The sequence below is a fragment of the Mustela lutreola genome, chromosome 16 (genome assembly GCF_030435805.1).
Source record: "Mustela lutreola isolate mMusLut2 chromosome 16, mMusLut2.pri, whole genome shotgun sequence".
NCBI lineage: Eukaryota > Metazoa > Chordata > Mammalia > Carnivora > Mustelidae > Mustela > Mustela lutreola.
The window spans coordinates 56,685,993-56,707,473 of NC_081305.1; the positions used below are offsets into that span (position 1 = coordinate 56,685,993).

The 21,481-nt window shown below is 53.8% G+C and overlaps 1 protein-coding gene across 2 annotated transcripts; it reads right to left on the bottom strand.

The window, feature by feature from the left end:
- Positions 1-5,478: 5,478 nt before the first annotated feature.
- On the bottom strand, positions 5,479-14,541 carry SELENOW (selenoprotein W). 2 transcript variants are annotated; one of them, XM_059152652.1, is made up of 6 exons: positions 14,450-14,541; positions 8,041-8,065; positions 7,881-7,934; positions 7,628-7,702; positions 7,433-7,531; positions 5,479-5,877 (listed from the first exon to the last, which is right to left on the bottom strand). In XM_059152652.1, the coding sequence occupies exons 1-5, from the start codon at positions 14,494-14,496 to the stop codon at positions 7,451-7,453; spliced, it is 282 nt and encodes a 93-aa protein (XP_059008635.1). In that variant the 5' UTR covers positions 14,497-14,541; the 3' UTR covers positions 5,479-5,877; positions 7,433-7,450. The 2 variants fall into 2 exon arrangements, with proteins under 2 accessions (XP_059008635.1, XP_059008634.1); XM_059152651.1 differs by lacking the exon at positions 14,450-14,541 and adding an exon at positions 9,530-9,756.
- Positions 14,542-21,481: the final 6,940 nt, after the last annotated feature.

The following is a 21,481-nucleotide window of genomic DNA, read 5'->3' on the forward strand; positions in this document are numbered from 1 at the left end:
GCCCTACAATACCCTACACGTATTCCCCACTGCAATGCCCTCACTGCCCTCGAAGTCCTCTGTGCTCCACTGGTACCTGGAAAACTCTGATCACTCTACTGTGTCCATGGCTCTTCCTCTCCCAGAATGTCTTGTAGTTGGACTCACACTGCACGTAGCCTTTTCAGATTGGCTTGTTTCAATTAGGAATATGCATTTAACTTGCATGAACACAGGTACTCAGCTAAATGAGCCACCCAGGGGCCCGCAGAATAGGCATATCTATAAAGCAGATTGGTGGGTGCCAATCAATTGGGAGGGAGGAAGGATTGAGGGGTGGGTGTTTACTGGGTTCAGTTTCTTTTTGGAGTGAAGAAATGTTCTAGAACTGGAAATTAGTGATATTTGCTCATGATTGGAAATATATTAAATGTTACCCAATCGATCGTGTACCTTAAGATGGTCAAAATGGCAAATTTTGGGTTATGTGTATTTTACCTTGATTCAAAAAATTGAGGGGGGGGACAGGTACAAAAAAAAAAGTGTACTGGCAGGATGTCTTCCTCTTCCTTCCTGTTTTGGACACAGATGTGATGCTTGGAGCTGCAATGGACATCTTGCCGTCATAAGGCAAAACAGCAAGTACATAAAAACTCAACAAACTAAAGAAAAGAGAATAGAGAGAACGATTCTGAAACCTGAATCCCATTGTTGAGTTGACCACCAACCTCAAGAGTTCTTAACTATACATGGCCTTGGGGCCCCTGGGTGGTTCAGTAGATTAAAACCTCTCTGCCTTCAGCTCAGGCCATGATCTCGGGGTCCTGGGATTGAGCCCCGTGCTCAGCAGGAAGCCTGCTTCCCCCTCTCTCTTTGCCTGCCTCTCTGCCTACTTGTGATCTCTGTCTGTCTATAAACAAAATCTTTAAAAAAAAAAATACATGGCCTTGAATTTCTTTTAAGTAGGCTCCACCCCCAACTTGGGGCTTGAACTCACCACCCTGAGATCAAGAGTCAAAGGCTTGGGTGCCTGGGTGGCACAGTGCGTTGAGCTTCTGCCTTCAGCTCAGGTCATGGTCTCAGGGTCCTGGGATCGAGGCCTGCATCAGGCTCTTTGCTCGGCAGGGAGCTTGCTTCCTCCTCCTCTCTCTCTCTCTCTGCCTGCCTCTCTGCCTGCCTGTGATCTCTCTCTCTCTCTCTCTCTGTCAAATAAATAAATAAAATCTTAAAAAAAAAAAAAAAAAAACAAGAGAGAGAGAGAGAGAGTCGAAGGCTCTATGGGCTGAGCCAGCCAGGTGCCCCAGTAAATATCCTTGAAGTTAAAATATATATATGTTTTTTTTAAGGTGGGAGGAACTGCCCGGCATGAGGCGCTGTAACGTGGAGCCACGTGGAGGTGGGGCTGATGGGAGAGGAGAGTTCAGTCTTTCCCCCAGATGGAGAAAAGTCAGGAAGGGCAGGGAGGCAAGACAGGCAGTTCTCTGAGTCAGAGGGAAGAGGCTTCAGAAGCACGGAGGGCAGACTCTCCCATTTTGCACTTGACCCTGGTGACGCCCAGCCTCCCCCTGGGGTTGCCTGGACCCCACATTCCCATTTCCCTCGCCTCCTCCTTCCACTAAATCATCACCCTGAGAGATAAAGACACTTGTCTGAGGTCCCATGGCCAGCAAGTATTGAAGCTGGGATCGGTCGTAGACTAAATGGAAGGGGCCAGAGAAAGAAGAGATGATATATTTTTCCCTCTTCCGTATTTATTTGAAAAGGGTCATGTCACTACACCGAAAATGGTGACTCGCTCCGCTAGACGAGTCTCAATGACCAGAAGGGATTCCATGTGGATGATGCTCTGGTTACCCGGAATGATAGGGGTGCAGTTCTCAATATGGCCACACGGAGTCGCTGTTGGACAAGAATTCACTGTGTCTCCCCGTTCAGGAAAGGAGGGACCTTCCCGGCTGCCTCCTTTTATTTTCTTGAAGGTGTGAATTGTCCCAGTTTAGCAAAAATAGGACCATGGCACTTTCCCTCCCAGGCACAAGATAAACTTAAAATAAAAGGACCGGGGCAGATATTTCTAGCGCTCACCGATTATTCAGGCTCACCTCCCCTTCCTGAATACAAGAAGAACTGCAGTCCCCAGCCCTGCGGGGCAGATGGGCGGGGCCGTGCGCCTGTTCTGGCCAATGGGCTGCGAGGAGAGGGGATGTGCGTCACTTCCTGGCTGACGCCTTTAAGAGCCGGTGCGTGGGCCTCTCCGCTCTTTCCCGGGCAGGTGCGCTGAGGATGCTGTGGGGTTAGAGGCAGCGACAGGGCTCTCCAAAAGTTTAGATCTGCAATTGCTCTATAAGGGAACCAAACTGGGTGGCTCAGTCCGTTAAGCGTCTGCCTTCAGCTCAGGTCATGATCTCAGGCTCCTGAGATCCAGCCTTACCTCAGGGGTCTCTGCCCAGTGGGGAGTCAGCTTCTCCCTCTCCCTCTGTGCCTGCGCTCTCTCTCTCTCTCTCAAATAAATAAATAAAATCTTTTTTTTTTTTTAAATAAGGTAACCCCTCGCAGATGCCATGCGTATTTGATTGTAACTTTTTTTTTTTTTTTTTTTTTTTTTTTTTTAAGATTTACTTATTAGAGCTAGAGCATGCACCAGGTAGAGGGGCAGAGGAAGAAGGAGAGAGAGAACTTAAGCGGGTTCCACGCTCAGCACAGAGGCAGATGAGGGGCTCGACCCCACTACCCCAAGACCACCGCTCCAGCTGAAACCAAGAGTGGGATGCTTAACGGACTGCTCCACTCAGCCGCCCCTGAGTAAATTTAAGTAAATAAAATAACACACTGAACTCCTCAGTGACACTTGCCACATCTCACGTGCCCGAAAGCACCCTGCGGCCCGCCACTAAGTGTTGCACGGAAAGGTCCATCCTCACAGAAAATTCTGCTGGACAGTGCCTCTCCAGACCACGGAATGCACACACAGAGGACGGCTGCCCTGGAGAGGACTTTGCTTCGGTTGTGCTCATCTGCTGAGACCTGGGTTTGCTTTGTTTCCGCTGAAGCATAACCCAGCGTGGCCTCACCCATCGGACGTCTCGCTTGAAAGACCAATTGCCGGTTGGCAGCACAACACTAAGCCAAATGGAGAAGTGAGAGCTGCGGGTGGTGTCACCAGGCAGCCCCCAATATGAGCCGAGCAGGCAGACGGGGTCGAGGTCAGGCTCCAACAAGTCTTAGCTGCCCACTTTCTGTGATCTGTCTTGACCTGGCTTAGACCTCAACCACAAAGAATTGCTTCCTAAGAAAAGCACCGGGATCGTTAGAAATGAAGACCTGCTCAGGGGTGTGGAGCACTCTTTCTCGTCGCTGTTGTTGGCGGTTGTCCTGTGACTTCTCCCGGATACTGCGGCAAACAGACCCGCGCAACACAGGCACAGCCTCGTGAGCCATTGGCATTGACTTCAGACAAGAACCACGGTGTCTCTGGAGTGAGAGGCTCAGGTCTGAGAGTTCACCCGATGAGCACTGTATCTGAGTTGAGGCAAGTGCTCTCCATCCTTCCAAAGGCATTAAGAGCTCCCCAGTCCCGAGGGAATCTAAGGGTCTGTGTGTGACCCGCCACCACGGAGGTTGTAAAATACCATTGCCATTGACCCTGCAATCTCACTTCTAGGCGTCCGCACAAAGGAACCGAAGGCAGTTCAGACACACCCCTGTGAGCTCGTGGTCTCAGGGGCAGGATTCATTCACAGGGGCCAAAAAGTCTGGAAAAAAGCTAAGTGCCCATCGGCGGAGGAGCGGACAAACAAAAAGGGGCGGTCCCTACAGCGGAATATTATTCAGCCGCGAAAAGAAATGCTGATCCATGCTACTAAGGGGATGAACCTCGAAAACGCTAAACTAAAGCGAAAGCAGCAAGACACAAAAGGCAAAGCCTTGTCCGATTCCGTTGATAGGACATCTTGGGACTAGGCACATGCCCAGAACCGGAAAGCAAATTACTGGATGCTCGCGGCGGGGAGGGGAGGGGCTTCCCTCCGTGGTGCCCATGTTCTCAGATGGTGGGTGCTGATTGCTTTTATCTGTGAATTTAGTAAAACCGTCAAATTAAGACACTTTCAAAGGGGTGAGTAGGGCCACCTGGGTGGCTCAGTGAGCCAGCGTCTGCCCTCAGCTCAGGTCGTGATCTCGGGGTCCTGGGATCGAGTCCCACATTGGGCTCCTTGCTCAGCGGGGAGCCTGCTTCTCGAGCTCTGCCTGCCCCTCACCCTCTCTCTCTAACAAAATCTTTTTTTAAAAAGAAGGGGGAATGAGTTGTATGGTATGCGTTGTATCTCAATAAAGCTATTTTTAAAGGTAAAGAGTAACATTCGTTGGACTGTGATCTCTTCTGTTTCTCCAGCTCTGTTCCTCTGGTCTCCAGCCCATGACCAGTCCCGAATGCGGTTTCGTGGGTGTCTCCAAATCAACAGCCTCATAGAATGGGATGTTTGCATCTAGATGCTTTTTTGTGGCATCTAGTGGGGTGGGTGTCCTCACCTCGCCCATGCCACCCGATGGCCCGGCTCAGACGACCTGAGAGAAGAATTGAGCTTAATTCGGTGTGACCCGTCTGCTTCAGCACGATCCAGAGTTGGGTTCACAGAATTGCCAGAGCTCCCACTCTGTCCGCCCACAACGAGGCGTTGGAGCGGACAGAACAGCAACATCCTTGTTTGGGGGGCTTTTGCAAAGATCCTGGTGCACGGTACACAAATGAAATTTTGTTTACGTGTTTTGGTGATTTCATTTTTCCAGGACATGTACAAACATTTAAGATAGAAACGGGCCTCCGTGAAAGGGGTTCCAAGATATCAAGTGGGTGGTCTGTTTGAAGCGAGACTGGAGGGCCAGCCTCCCTGTGGGTCTTATAAATGGTCCAGGCCCAGAAGGAGCTCCCAAGTGGGCTTGAGACTCCTGATCACTGCCCCCCCCCAATCCCCGACAGTCCCAATGCTGTGGTCCAAGGGGTACCCGAGTCTCCAACTCCCCAAGTGGCCCTAACACCCAACCCAGCACGGAGACAGAATGACAGCTGACCATGGGGTCCTCAGCAAGCTTCGTCCACCAACGACATCCGCTCACCTTTCTCTACCAGGGGCTAATCCAACTTAACCAATTCCTAATTCCACCGTCAAGGGCGATAGCCCACTTAGGATCCCAGTCCCCTAGCCAGTCGGCTCAGTGCTGTGACTCACTCGAAGAGCCAACAGAACAGAGCATGGGAAGCGCTCTCTGGGCTCTGAAGGTGGTGACCAAAGCCGGCTCTGCTGTCCCAGGACTCCCCTGCTTTCTGTCCCATGGCTGCTGGAGTCACCAACCCACCCAGATGCGGAGGAGGGGGGCGTGCCCTGGCTCTCATGGGAGCCCCGTCATCATGGGCTGCCATCAGTGCCCCCCACCACCCACCTCAAGCTCACACACTGATGCCCAGGTTCCACGAGCAAAATGGAAACTCGCAGAAACGTTCCATTAAACTCACCCAATGTTTAATGAACAGTGAACCATAGACAAGTCTGCCGAAATCTGCAACTCACTCACCTGGATCTCTCTCTCGCCACCACCCCCCAAGAAGGAAGCCAGGAGCAGGACCACCCCAAATGCCAGAGAGTAGCCAGGGGGCTGGGGGATGCAGGGAAAGGGTGGGGAGAGGAAGGAGCAAGGCAGAGTGCGAAGTTACACTCCTGGGGGGGCACACGTGTGCCACACACACACACACACAAACACACACAGGCAAGGACCAGGGGCGTCAGTCTCAGCCCCCACTCAGCGGCCGCAGGAACATCAGGGAAAGACCAGGCGTCCACGAGACATTTCAGTCCTTCCCGTCATGAAGCGTCTGCCAGCAGGGGCTGGGCCAAGGTCACTGGACTGTGCGGAGAAGAGGCGGGGGAGGGGTGAGTTTACAGGGACCAAGACCAGTGGGGACCCCATGATAAAGGAAGACAGACAAGTGAGGGGCAAAATGCAGTCCCAGGGAGAAACTGATGCACGAAGACAACAATGCCCATGGGAGAGAAGCTGTAATCCAACGGGGAAGGTGGGCCAAGACTTCGTTCTTAATAAATTTGGGGGTGGGGATGTGCTGCTGGGCAGCCACTGGCAGGAGAGTACACCTGTCACCTGTGCCCCACGGGGACACAGCTCTCCAGACAAGCTGCCTACTGAAATGGGGTTTGGGGATGCCTGTGCCAGCTGCAAGCCCCAGAAAGACCTCTTCATGGCTCCCAACCCGCAGGACCCACCTGGCCACCAGCTCCCGGGAGCCGGGGGAGGATCTCAAAGCACTGGGAATGGAATGTCCTGCCTGGGTGACATCCCAGTTCACCTGGGGTCTTGGGCTACGGTGCCCAGCTATGCTAATGACATGATTTAAAGCGGGGGAGCCTTGGACCACAAGATAACCGCTCCTGCTTCTGGAGGGGCCAGAGGCCAAGGTCAACCACGGAGGGCGAGCTTCCCTGTGGTGATACTCCGACCATGGGGACAATGAGGAGTCCTGATGCCGCCCCATACTTCTGCTCTTCACTGACTTTCACGGCTACCCTGCTGCTATGATCATCGTACCACCCGTGTAACTTGGTGAGTCCCGAGTGTCCTTCTAGCGAATCCCTGAACCCGAGGGTGGTCTCAGGGACCCCAGAAACTGCACACACAAAACATGCAAACAAGACCCAATGCTCCCTCTCTCCTTTCCCCAACGTAAGTCCCATGTTTGCTCATGTGGGAGGAAAGCATCCACTGACGGCCCTCCCTGGAACCCCAGGCAACCCCGGGCTGATGTCAGGGGCCACCTGTCAATTCCCACTTCCAGCTTGAAGAACTGAAAGCCCCGCCCCCACCCTCACAGCTGCCAGCACATAACTGAGTCAGCTCAAGCCGCTTTGGAATTACATAATTCTTGACTTTCTCTGTTTAGCGGAGCTTCATCTCAGAGCTGCACAGGAGGCAAGATGCTGCTCTGTATCGTATTAATTCAATCTTCGTGTTCAAGTTCACAGCCAAGGTGACCTCACTCTGCTCTGCTAAAGAACTCTAGGAAATGGAACGTGAGTTTCAAGCATTTGAAAACCAGTTTTCTGGACCCAAGTTTCCTGGGGACAGGAAATTGGGTCTACTGTTTACTGACGGAAGGCGGGGATGCTCAAAGAGAGAGAATGGGAGAGTGCTTCCAGGCTCTCGGCCGTCAGGAGCCAGAACCTGGTTCTGGAGTGGGCTAGCATGGGGTGTCCAGTTTTGGCAGTTGGGGCTCATCTGGAACACACTGACTTGGAAACGGGAAATCAGGCTCAGGAAGTCCTGAAAAGCAGTTCCGTGATCTAGAGAATACAGACAATGCTACCCATTCTGGATGGTATCAGGTTAGAAACGAGTCTTAGGTTCGGGGTATGTGGACCGCAGTGTGTACGAGCTGGGACCCCCTCACCTCTGCCTTCAGGGCACATTAGCCCTGAGCCAAGGCAGCCTTGACAGCGGCTACCAGCTTCAGAAACTTGCTCTCTGTGTCCACGTAGCCATCACCTCTCTGGGGAGTGGAAGAAGAGGAAAGCAGTGAGATCCCAATGCCCAGCCAGCCTGAGAATAAGACGAGAAAGATGGATGGACAAACAGCCAGCCATACCTTCTTGGAGTGAACCAACTTCCCAGCTACCATCACTTCAAAGAAGCCGGTGGCCTGGGGAGTCCCCTCGCCGCACTAGGGAGAGAGATGACGTTGGAGGGGTGGAGCGGCCCACCTGGGGACACCTGCACCTATGGGGTGAAGGGTGGGGCCAGCCCGAGCCACCTGAGATACTGGGATCCCGACCCCCTCAGGGCTGAGGGACACACAAGGAGACCCATCTCTGATTCTCCTCCCCACCACCAAGACTCACGATGTCCAGGCATCCCGGGAACTCATCTTCTAACTTCTTCTTGAGTTGAAGATACTGCAAAGGAGGTGCGGGGGTGAAAACGGGGGTCAACAGGGGCCACGCCGGCTCGCCCTCCTCCCTCATCTCCCAGGGCCACCCTGGGGCTGGCCAGTCTGCTTACCTTGGACTTGTAGCCTCAAGCGCCACTGGTGGGAGGGAGTCCAAGAGAGTGGGTTCCAGGGGAGAGAGGGAGACGGTGGGGATCCAGAAGAGGAAGGAAGTGGGGGGGAGAGGCAGGTGGGTGGCAGACGGAGACACAAAGGGAAATGGAAGGGGGCCCAGAAAGACATGAAGAGGAACGCAGACAGACGACAAAGCCAAAGAGGGGACAGACAGAGGAGAGGACAGACACACAGAAAATGTTGACAACGGCACAGGGACAGGAACAGGAGGCAGACACCCACACACACAGAAAACCGACACCCAACAGAGGAGCCAAGCAACAGAGAGGGGGCGCAGAGCAAGGGGGTGACAAGGAGAGACCACAAGTATGAGACACAGGCGGAAGGAAGGGAAACAGAAAACGGGTTAGGATGAGAACCAGAGAAACAGCATCCCCACCCACAGCCCAGGGAGGTGTCCTGAAAACCTTCACTCCTGGATCCCCAGGTCCTCCCAGCCCTGAGGCTGGAATCCAAACGCCTCCCCAACCCCCACAGCAGGCTATTTCAGGAGTGGAGTCTGGCACAGGCCTCCTGGGGGCCTCAAAATCACTCCTCTCTCTGTTTTCCGGAGGGTGAGGGGACATTTCTAATGGGCCCGGGGCCAGCAGATCTCAGCCTTTCAAAACCAGAAGCTGTCCCAGGGCATTTGACTCACGCTGGGACGTGACACACCCCCGGGACATGACCCACCCCCACCCTCCCCTATAACGAAGGCAGAGCTAATATTCTCCTGCAAGCACTCTCTGGGAGGAGAAATGTGCGGAACGTGCATTTACTAGGCGCCCACAGGCAGGCCTGCCTATGCAATTGGGGCGGGGGTGTGTGTGTGTAAGGAGCAGTCAACGAGAAAATCCCCTGTCCACTCGGGACGTTTTCACGCTAGCGAGGAAGCTGGATCAAACATGCACTCCCTTCCGCGGGCCCTACCAAGATCACTCTCTCTCTCTCTCTCTCTCTCTGCAGATGGGGAAACCCAGGCCCGAAAGGGAGGATTACTAACGATGGGCACCCACCGTCTTCATTCCTTTCAAACCCACGCTTCTCGAACCTTCCCGACTCTCGCCGTCCCCACCCCATGACTATTCATGGTACTAGGGGAGGGGAACCCTCAACGTGCAGAGAGGTTCCGCTCCCGTTACAAAGGTGACCTCCACCCCCAGCTCCGCAAACGGAGCCCCCCCGGAGTCGAGTGTCTTAAATAGCCTCACACGTGTCTCGGTTCCACCTTCGGAAACCTGAGCTGTCCTGAACGCCACGGACCCGGGAGGTGGACCAACGCCCTTCCTTCGCGCCAGTCCCCTCACACCCACCCCACCCGCAGGGAACCCCTTTTCTCGGGCAGGGAGCCCCGTGGGTCCAGCCCCCAGCCCCCAGGGCCCAGCACCGTCGGGCCGAGGAGGGGTGCGGGCGGGGGACGCGGAGGGGGCCCCCGGCCATCGTGCTTACCAATAAACGACTCGGATGGCGAGGGCCATGGCTGGGGACCGCAGCATGGGCGGGACGCGGACTGCGACCCACCTGCGGCTGGGACGGACGCACTCGGCGGCTCCCGGACCTCAGCACAAAGGTTGTTACTCCGCTTTCCACGGCGCGAACCAACGCGGGGGGGAGCGGGGACGGCGGGGGCCGACGGGCCCCCACGGCGGGAGTGCAGGGACCCTGTGACCCGCCACCCTGAGACCCCACACAGCCCCTTCCCTTCCCCTGCTGGGGTCGGGCCGCGTCCGACAGGAGCCCCAGGGGAAGCCTCTGCGCGACCCCTCCCGGCCCCCCCTCCGGGCCGGAATGGTACAGCCCCGCGGGGCGGGGTTCGGACCGGCGGATCCGTAAAGAAAACGGAATTGCCAAGGAAGGTGGTGGTTTTCCAGTGTGGGCCGGGAGGGGGGGCTCTCGGGCCCCTTTTCTGCCTGGGAGAGGGTGGGAGGACCGAGCCCGAAAGCACTGGGGGTGCGCAGGGGCGCGCCGGGGAGGCCCAGGTTTCCTGCGAGCGCTACAGGGTCGCCGCTGCCTGATGCGAGCAGGGCCGCTGGACTGGGCGCCTCCTGAGCCGCGAGGCGAGGGGGTTCAGGAAAGTGCTGGAAGCGGGCACCTAGCTAAGGGATTAATTAGAGCGTGGGCGCCTCTCCGAGCCTCAGTTTCTCTGTGCGGAAGATGGGCGTAATCGCCTACAGGGATGACTCATTCATTTACCAAATATGTAGTGCGGACCCACCTGCAGCCCTGGATGAAAATGATGAGGGAGCAGGAGGCTGGCTGAGGACAGAGCAAAAGCTGGCGCCTTGCACCCCCCCACACACCCGCTCTCCTCCATAATATGTGTAGCATTCCTCAGGCACCCCTGACTGCCATAAACGATAAACAAATAGTTAACTTGCAGAGATCACAATCCTGCAAGACCGGAATCTCCCTTGCTCTACAAATGTCCTGGAGATCTACAAACAGGGAGGTTACCTTATCAATAGCACAAATTTCCAGAGGCAAATAACTCTCAGTTCCTCAAGCCCTGATGACTCCCTCCCCATCATAAAGGAAACTGGTGGAGGCAGAGGTAGAAGGGAAGGTAAATGATATCAGGATCATAACACCCCACCAAGAATCTCCCAACTATCTTGATGTTAATGGCTGACCTAAGACGACATTGATCAAGCCACAAGGGCAAGCCCCCCCCCCCCACCCCGCCCTGCACCTTGTAGGCCCTCGTTAGCATATGAAACTCCGTTGAACCCTCCCTTCCCCTCACCTTCCCCCAACCGCAGGGTACGTAACCTGCCATCCCTCACAGCCCGGGGCAGCAGCTCTTCCTGCCCACGGGTCGTCCCCGTGCTTTAATAAACCACCATTTTGCACCAAAGATGTCTCAAGAATTCTTTCTCGGTCATCGGCTCCGGACCTCAGCCCACCGAACCTCACCTAGGTTCTAGAACTTCATCAAAAATATAGACAAAATCCCTTCCCTACTGGGAGTGATTTAGCCTGCCGGCTGGAGGACATGAGGGGGTTGGTGAGCGGGTATATGGCACTTGTGGAAGGCTTAGTAGAGACCAAATCAGCGGAGATCTTCCTGCCCCCGCTTCTGTCTCTGCCTCCTGGTCCTTGGTCCTCGCTTGCTATAACCCTGGCTCAGGGTGGATGGCAGACAAGGTTCAAGTTCCACTCCCCCTCTGTTGTGTGACTTCTGATCCCCCTGGTCTTGGAAGGATAATAATAAGCCTGGGATATAGAGCACCCAACAGGGCTGTGTGCAATCAATGGCCCCTAAACAGAGATCTTCCAGAGCCGTCAGAACAAAAACCCAAATCTTGGCACCGTCTGCCCTTGTCTGGTCCCATCCTTCCCTCCTTGCCCCATCTCCCAGTGCCCTAGCCACGTCGAATCACCGCAGTCCCATCTCAGACCTCCCCTGCTTTCCTCCTTCTCCAGCTTGGCACGTGCTGGTTTCTACCCTCTCCTGCTGCCCGAGTCTGGCTCATCGACAGTAATCAGCTCCAATGTACTGTCTGTGGCCAGCTAGACCCCCAGACCTGACCTTGACTGCCCACCTGCTGGTACGCATCGACCTTTGTTCCACATTTTCTCTTAAGCTCCTCTTTTCAGCTTGTCTCTTAACTCTGGCAGATGGAAAGCAAAGCCACTCCACCAGCCATAGCAATTGCCCTAAAAAGACTTCCAGACCCCCCAGACCACCCTGGGGTGGGGTTAAGCTCCCCAGACTCACACCTGAGCAGATGGTCAGAGGATGGAGTGATCTCTAAAATGACAAGTACAATACTGAAATCTCCACACAAAGAGGAGCACAAGCCTCATTTACACAACAGCCAACACAGCATGTTCGCTGCACGTTGCCTTAAAGCGCAAGCGCGATCTTGTGCCAGCCTCTACGTAGGATGAACTACTCATCCTAACCCTACATGAAAGAACCCACTGAGCCTTGCTTGGGAGTCACTTTTGGAAGCCCTTCTCCGTGATCTCCTCTTATTTGCTGCAAATAAACTTGTCCTTGTCCTAGTGTCGTTTCTGACTCATGAGGAGAGAACTCAGGGTGGTTCTGTTACAATATTATAAGGAAAACATTGTGCTTCCGGGGAAAGCTGTGCCTTCTGCATAGTACATCTGTATTTGTTTGTCTGTCATCACTGAGTACGTGGCTTAAGCCACTGAGAGTTGGTTCCCGGTTCTAGAGGTCGGAAACTGGGAGATCCAGAGACGCCTGTCTAGCTCAGTCTGTGGAACGTGGGACTCTTGATCTCAAGGTTGTGAGTTTGAGCCCAAAGATGGGTGTACAGGTTACTTAAAAATAAAATCTCCGGGGCACCTGGGTGGCTCAGTGGGTTAAGCCGCTGCCTTCAGCTCAGGTCATGATCTCAGGGTCCTGGGATCGAGTCCCGCATTGGGCTCTCTGCTCAGCAGGGTGCCTGCTTCCCTCTCTCTCTCTCTCCCTGCCTGCCTCTCTGCCTACTTGTGATCTCTCTCTGTCAAATAAATAAATAAAATCTTTAAAAAAAATAAAAATAAAAAAAAAATAAAATCTCCAAAAAAAAAAAAAAAAGAAAGAAAGAAAGAAAGAAAATAAAATAAAATCTCCAGGCGCCTGGGTGGTTCAGTTGTTGAGCAAGTGCTTTAGACTGAGGTCGCATCCCAGGGTTCTGGGATCCAGCCCCGCAACAGGCTCCTTGCTCAGCAGAGCACCTGCTTCTCCCTCGCCTGCTGCTTCCCCTGCTTGCACTCTCTCCGTCTCTCTCTGACAAAAAAATAAATAAAATCTTTTTAAAAGTTTAAAATTTTTTAAAAATTAAAATAAAGTAAAAAATCTAAAAACAAAAAAAAAAAAAAAAAAAGAAGAAGAAGAAGAAGAAGAAAAGAAAAGAAAGAAGATGGAGATCAAGGTGTCCATAAAGTTGATTCCCTCTGAGGGCTGGGAGAAAGACTTCATGCTTTTTTCCTTGCTTGTGGTGTTTTGCTGGCTATCTTGGTGTTCCTCGTAAAAGCGACACTTGGCTCTCTGCCTTCATCTTTACATGGCATTGTGTGTGTGTGTCTCTCTCTCCAAATTTCCCCATTTTATAAGGACATAAATCATGTTGGATTAGAGACACCCCCCCTCAGTCCAGTAGGACCTCATCGTAACTACTTATATCCGCAAAGAACCTATTTCCAAATAAGATCACATCCTGAGGTCCTGGGGGCTAGGACCTCAACATACATGAATCTGGGGCAGGACACCATTCAGCCTAGAACAAATCCTTCCAAGCTGTGGGCTGTTTTATAATCCTGTCCATTGGGGCGCCTGGGTGGCTCAGTGGGTTAAAACCTCTGCCTTTGGCTCAGGTCATGATCCCAGGGTCCTGGGATTGAGACCCGAGTTGGGCTCTCTGCTCAGCAGGGAGCCTGCTTCCTCCTCTCTCTCTCCTGCCTGCCTCTCTGCCTACTTGTGATCTCTGTCTGTCAAATAAATAAAAATTAAAAAAAAATAATCCTGTCCATTTCGGATACGTGGAAGCAATGCACAGTAATTCTCCATGTGGCTTATAAACGACAAACATTAATGGAGGGGAAGGGGACACAAATATTCAGGCCATAGCACCTCCCCAAATGTTCTGCCTCCAATATTGGCTTCAACCTTCCCGATCTGTAAATGTGTCTGTTCTTCGAGCGTCCTCTGAACAGGGGAGGCTCAGCCTCGATCTCACGTTCACTTTTAGATCTGCATGCGTCATGATTTTCCCAAAACTCATCTTGTAACAACCGTCCTCCAGCAAGGTCTCCTGAGCCTAGGTCAGGGTCGGGGTCCCCTCAGTGCTCCCCCTTCTCTGCTGCCGTTACCGCTCTAGTTCTCACAGGTCTGGTGACCCCTGGCTTTCCCAGCACACCCAGCCAGTGGCCGGGCACAGCACAGAAGCTCTGAGTGTTTTGTTGGCCAGGCTCTGGGTTGAGACCTTGCCAGGAGCTTCAGAGAAAAGGAACACCAGCCCCCTCTTCTGCCCTGAGAACAAAGGGGTCTCTTGTCCAGAAGTTGGGGAGGCCGGAAGAATTAGTGGTGGCTTTGGGGGGCTGGGACTCTCCCTCTCTCTCACACACATGCACATAGACCAATGGTAACACACAAGGACTCACCCCCCCACCCGGGTACACAACTGCGCAGCCAACCAAACAGCAACCCAGCCGGAAACACAGTAACACAACAGCCCACACCTCTCCAGTCGGCCACACAATGACACCAAAGGCACACCAGGACCTCTGTAGACCACAGCTGAGCTGGGGCCACCAAATGTGCCAGACCCAAGGGCAGCCACCCCCACATGCACACAGGGGACACACAGCCACACTCCAGACACACAACGCGATCCAGCCAGCGGCTCAGCAGCTCACCCCAAGATCCAGCTCACTGGGGACATATGACTGCAGACAAGGCACATCCTGCAGAATGAGGCCCCAAGCGCCGACACACGTCACAGGGTCACTGAGGCCAGCCGGCGTGGCCTCCCCAACCCCGGCAACACACAACTCCACCCACCCAGGACACAGAAACAAATATGTACTACGTGAGGGGCATCGTGGGCTCTGGGAAAGAAAATAAAGCCAGGAAGGGTGGTGGGCAGGGCTGGGGCAGCGAGTTTTATAAACAGAATGAGGAAGCGGCTATGTCCTTCATGAGAGCATCCTGCCCTTGAAGAGCCAGGAACTGTGATGGTCCCATTTCACAGATGTGCACCCTAAAGGCACTCACCTGAGGCCGGGTGAGCCCAGCGTCAGGCTACAGAACCAGCTACCTATGGGCAAGATGAGAAAAGTGGGGTCAGGTTGAGTGGGGCCCAGGTGGTGTTCTCAGGGACCCCAAAAGCCCTGGGGGTGAAAGAGGCCTGAACTTCTGAGGGTCCAGGACACCCAGCCTCTGCCTGTCCAGACCCCAGGGAAGATGTTGCTCAAGGCTTTGTGTCTGATGTGTCCCTGGAGCATGACATGCCGACCCCTGCCTGTTCTTCGATGTCTTCAACACCGGGTGCAGGCAAGGCCAGCGGCCAGGCCACCTCTGTCTGTCTGTCTGTCTGTCATTCTGCAGGGAGTCAGGGCCTCCCGGAGGCTCCTTTTCATTCCCTCTGCCCCCATCCCCAAGCCCCCCAGATGGGGAGGACCCCGTCTCCTCCATTCTTGGGAGCCACATGAGCCGAGGCCCCCTTTTTACTGGGGTTATCGATCTTCTAGGTTATTAGTTTGTAAGAGTTCTTTACATATTCTAGCTCCGAGTCCTTTGCTGGAAATAACGTTTTGCAGACACTTTCCTAGTCGGCGGTGTGCCCTCCCGGACTCACAGTAGCATCTTTTGGAGAGCAAAGGATTTTAATTTTGATGAAGTCCCACTTGGTTTTGCTTTAATCATGCTTTGTCCCTTTTGGGTGTCACACCTAGGGTATCTCTGTCAAACCTAGGGCCACTAAGATTTCCTCCGATGTTTTCTTCCGGAAGTGTTTGTGGGTTTTTTCCTCTACTTTTAGATCTTGTGTTTTCTTTCCCTCATCTGGCATTTTATTTTTTTTTTTTAAGATCTTAATTTATTTGTCAGAGATAGAGAAAGAGCACAAACAGGAGGAGGGGAGGGCAGAGGGAGAAGCAGGATCCCTGCTGAGCAAGGAGCCGGATGGGGGACTGGATGTCCGCACCCTGGAATTGACCTGAGTGAAGGCAAACGCTTAACTGACTGAGCCACCCAGGTGTCCGTGTCTTGCCTGGCTTTTTATCTTGTCCAAACCAATCACTGCCACCAGGCCTCTGAGCAGCGTGGCAGGGGCGGGGGGGGGGGGGGCAGTGCAAGGAACCGCCCGCGCTAACCTTCCGGGTTTTTGAGCTTGGGAGCTTGGCCCTTGCCTTACAACTGGGAAATTGCCTGATAAACATTTCCCTCCGGTGATATAAAACTTCCCTAAATGATAAGTGGGCTCACCGAGCCTCAGCCCTTTGTACAAAACAATATGGTTCACACTGACACCTGCTGTCCTTCTGGAAGCCTGGAGTACCCGCCAGGCAGATGGTGCCCACGTACCAGCCCTCCGCCAAAGCCTGCAGCTCCGAGGATCTAGTGGGCTTCCACGGGCAAAAGCGTTGCGCGCAGGTGACGTCATGTTCGCTGCTGGGAGGGAGCGGCAGATGGATCCCTCCAGACAGCACCTGTCCGATCCACCGTGTGTCCTTACTATGTCGCTGTCATCGGTCAACTAGATATGGACTCTACAGGCCCTTCTGGCGATCCTCAGAACGCGGTGCAGGGGTGTGGGGGTTTGGGGCCCCCATCCCCACAGGGGATCCTCGCCGGACCCTGATGGAGAGGAAAGAATGTGGAAGAAAAAGTCAGTAAGACCCAGAGTTTAACACGTTGTTTGACTGTGTTTGGGCTTGAGGGACCTGACCGGAATCACTCTAGGAAATGAAAATTCTAACTGCGCTAGGTAGGGAGACAAGGGGCCGTTTGCACAGAGGTGGGGTCTAATGCAAATTCCAAATGCCTATCTCCAGCCCCTCATTTCCAGATTTTTGCAACCAACTGTCTACTTGGCACCTACAATTGGGTGTCTAACTGGCACCTGAAACCGCGACTCCAGATTCCCCCCAAGTCCTCCCCTCTTCCTCTGTCCCCTGCAGCCTGTCCCCCTACAGGCCACCAGGGGCGCCAGACCCACGTCTGGCAGCTCAGAACCCTCCATGGCTCCCGCATTACCTGGTCTAAGTAGAGTCCTCACTGGGGACACAAAGGCGCTCATCTCCAAACTTACCCCCTCCTTACAGAGTTTTTTGGCTTTTTAAAAAATTTTTTAAAGATTTTATTTATTTATTTGACAGACAGAAATCAGTAGTGCCTAAGTAAGTGCCTAAGTAAGTAGGCAGAGAGGCAGGCAGAGAGAGAAGAGGAAGCAGGCTCCCTGCTGAGCAGAGAGCCCAATGCGGGGCTTGATCCCAGGACCCTGAGACCATGACCCAAGCAGAAGGCAGAGCTTTTTGTTCTGAATTAATCATTTTAGAGCGTGCAATTCAGCGACTTTTAGTACCTTCAGAGCTTCTTTCTAATTTTTAAAATGATCCTTAAGATTCTTAAGTTTAAAAGATCCTTAAGGGCTCCTGGGCGGCTCAGTCAGCTGAGCACCCAGCTCTTGATTTCAGCTCAGGTCATGATCTCGGGGTCGTGAGACCAAGCCCCACATCAGGCTCCACGCTCCGCTGGGAGTCTGCTTCAGGTGCTCTCTCTTCCCTCTTCCCCTCCCCCCCATGGTCACGTTCTCTCTCTCTCGCTCATAAATAAACCTTTTCAAAAAATGAAAAAAAAAAAATATGATCCCAAGTAATTATTTCTTCTAGGAAACGACGGCGATGAGGGATGGGAGGTGTGTGTATGTCTTTTTTTTGGGGGGGGGGTTATTTATTTAACAGAAAGAGAGACAGCGAGAGAGGGAACACAAGCAGGGGGAGTGGGAGAGGGAGAAGCAGGCTTCCCACCCGGATCAAGATACAGATCATTTCCATTTTCCAAGAAGTTGGCTCCTGCATCTTCCTTGCCAGTTTCCGGTAGCCTGACCTGCATCACCACACATCAGTCTGGCGTGTCCTGGGGCTTCAGGTAAATGGAATTGGAGGGCCCGCGTTCTTTATATCCCGATGCACACGGATGATACTCCGATGGGTGGGGAAGGGGACCGATGGATGGGTCAACAGATGGAGAGAGAGACCCACTGATGGATGGAGGGGGTGAACTGATGACCGCTGGCCACTGGGTTTCTGGGTAAGGTCTCCGCCTGGCAATAGGGGAAGACACAGGGCAGGGGAACAGTGTGGGATAGTCAGGCTTGAGGCTTGACGCCCCTTGCCCACAGCAAAGTGACAGGGACCTGTACAGCAACTGTCTGCGAGCTTCTGGCCTCATCCCTGCGCACGGATCGGCGGCCGTCCTATCCTCCCGCTGGCTCTCACCCTTTAACCCTGCTCATCCGGCCGCCCCCTCCAAGGTCTGGGACCCCTGCTCACCCCACTCCCTCTCTCCACCTGGTCCAGGCCCAAGTGGGGGTTAGTGACCAGTGTGGACATGTTAATCAAATTTCATCGGCTGACCTGGACCTTCGAGCCTCCAGCCTCAGCTCACTGACCGGCAGACCCCCAGGAGACCCTCTGGGCGGACTTACAGAGACTTCTCGAATCTGCTCCTCCTCATTCGGAAAGCAGCAGCTTCCTCCCACTTGGGTCTAGCTTTTATCCCACTTACTGCAGTGTGGCCCTTTGAGGGGTCCTGAGTAGGGGCGACGCTGGAGTTAGGGTCGCGAGGGAACCACCCCCCCCCCCACGGCTGGCCCCAGGCGCCGGCTCTTGGCGCCTCCTGGCGGCCACCGTCTCTATCGCATCTCCGCACGCTTCCCCCTTGAACTTGGGAGATGCTGCATTTTGACGGTCCAAACCAGTCCCTCAGAGAGGAGGACGTTAACGTTCACTCAGAACCACTGGCGGCGCCACGAGACCCCTCCCCGCACGGTCATCAGGGGCATCCACCCCCTGCCCTGGATCCCCCGCGGCAGGTCTCAGCAATCCAGCCCCCCGACCCCCTCCCTCCCACCTCTGCAGAGCACCTCCATCCATCCAAAAGTTCTGCCTGGAATATCCTTGGTGTTATCCTTGATCTCCCTCTGGCCTTCGCACCCATACCATCTGTGCACTCCACCTTCAAAACCTATCAGGATTCTAGCAGCTTCTACCTCACCGATTCCACACCGGTCTGGCAGCAGCGTCTCCCGCTTGGACTACAGTGGTTGCTTTCTCACTGGGTTCCCTGCTGCATCTCTGGCCCCCTAGAATCTGCTCCCCACCCACAGTCAGAGGGACTCTTCTCACGTGGTCCCTATGGCCCAGCACAATCTGGCTACAGGGTGCATCAGGGAGCTCACCTTCCACGCTCTCTCCTTGGTTCACTTGGTTGCAGGTAGAGGAGTCTCCCTCGCCCTTTGTGAAGTTCCCAACCTCAGGGCCTTTGCACTGACTGTTCCAGGCCCCTGAAAATTTTTCCCTGTGATATCCACAAGCCCCCCCCCCCACTTTATTCCGGTCTCTGCTCAAATGTCAGCTACCAGGAGAAGACTCAGTATTTTGGCTTAGTACTTAGGTGGCTGAATGGGGCTGGGGACTTTTAAAAATTGTATTATTGCTGTTGAAGGAAAAGGAGGAATCCATCATGGTGCCAGGTTTCTGACCAGGGGGGCTCCTGTGAGTGTCATTCTAGAGTTCAGGTCATGGGACTTTCAATCATCACTCGACATTCCCTGCACCCGACGCCCCAGATTCTGTGGACATGTAGAAAAGATACGGCACAGAGTGGTGCAGGCATACTCAGCTGTCTGTGCTGCTGCCTCACTCAAGAAAGGCTGGGCTCTCCAAGGGGAATGGAGAAAGTCCTGGCTGGACTCAGACTCTCAGCAAGTCTGTGTGGCCTTGGGTAAACCTTTGCCCTCTCTGGGCCACCATCTCGTTTGCTGGCAAATGAACACAGCAAAAATGTCAGCTCTTCACAGTGGTTTACACTCACACAGACCTTAGAAATCTCTTAGTATTTTAAACATGATTTCCCTGAGTATGAAAGCAACACGTGGTTGTGCGGGGCAGGGATCAGAGTCTGGGTGGGGCCCTCAGGAATGACTCCCAGGACAACAGCATGGAACCCCGAGGCCACCACTGCCGGGAGCGCTGGGTGCAAACATGACCGGCCCCAGTCGTGACCCCGGGGGTGTCTTCTGCCACCCCGAGTCTCTGGAGGGGGTCCACCTGCTGGCACCTGCTCTGTGGCGAGGGGAGGTGGTCAGGCGGGCCCACCTGGCACCTCCACTGTGGGCAACACGGGAGGAATTGAGGAGGTGCAGGAACATGACAGAAGGAGGAAGAACCCCCCACGATCTACCTGCGGGGGCAGAGCCTCCAGCGTCCTCCTCCGCGCACGTGTTTCCAGACAGCTACAAATTGGTGAACATCCTGCAGTGCTCTTGGCCCCTTGAACGGTTCTGGGAGACAGATCCTAAGTGTTTCCCCAGCTCATTGCACTTTCGTCTGAAAGCGGACTCTTCACGAATGGCGGAGCAATGGCCTGAGTATAGACACCCCACTCGTATATAACCGTGTCCTGCCCTTGCATGTCTGGACTATTTCTGTTTTTAATGTCCCAAACAGCGCAACAGCAGACACCTTTATTTGCATCAAGGGCTCTGTCTGCTTCTGAATTTCCGCTTTTAAAAAGGCTTCGCCCATTATGAAAATAGAAGGGGAAAGAATCCCCTGGAATCCCCCCCACCCGAGAGACCCTGGGCACCAAGGGGTTTGGATCCAGTTGGGCTTCTTTGCACAAAGCATCTGCACAGACACAGAGGCTGCTTATCACCTGCACGTCTGCCCCCTCGGTCCCCTTGGTTCGTGGCAGGAGCCATGAGCCGCTTCCTTCCATTCTGCACCGCACTCTACCCCCCAACATCCCTGCACACGGTGCCTCTCCCCCAGCTTCTGGCTGCTTCCTTAGGGCCCTTCCCGAGAGAGCAATTAGTCGGTCAAAAGGTAAGAGCGTTTGTGAGGAGTCTTTGGCACGGACTGCAAGTTTCCACTTAAATTTTTTTTTTTGTTTTTTTCCCTAACATTGTTATAAGAGCAAACACTCAGGGAGCGCTAACTCTGTGCTCTGAACTTTCCCCGGGTGGACTCCCTTAATCCACATCATAAGGCACAGTGAGGTATCATTATGCCCCTTTTGCAGATGGGGCCTCGGAGGCACAGAAAGCTTGAGTAACCTTCACAAGGTCACGCAGCCAGGAAACCAGCTCCCAAATCCAGGTTCCTGATCATTCTTTCATTTGTTGGTGTCGGGACAGTCAGAAGCAGATCGAGATTTTGCAGTGCCTGGAGCTTTCACCATTTAGGGGAACCCACTGCAGGTTAAAGGATGTTGCAGACTGAAACCTTCAGGTGCAGGGCATGGAAGGAACCCCGGGGACAAATCTGTGGCCCTGACACTTGAACTCCAACATCGCGCTGAGGTGCCCCCCTCCCCACCCAGCTATGCTCTTTTCAAAACATGTCACTGTCTTTGTTTTATGAGGCATCCAGGCGTCTGTCCACTTAACCCCCCTATTGTTCTATGTGTTTCAAAGGAAGTTCCAGACCTGAGTGTGGCCTTCAGCTTGCAAATCTTCAGGAGCTCAGAGTTCAGCATTTTTTCTGCCTTTGATGTAAAATTCAGATGCGGAGTGTAATTTACGTGCAGAAAACCGCCCCCATGTATCTTTGCCACAGACCCGTGTTCCGTCCGCAGGGGAACAGACGCATTTCCCCAGGCGATGGAGCAGCACGAGCTTCCGGAGGGCTCTGCCTAGAGTCCGGGCTGTGGGGCGTGACCTT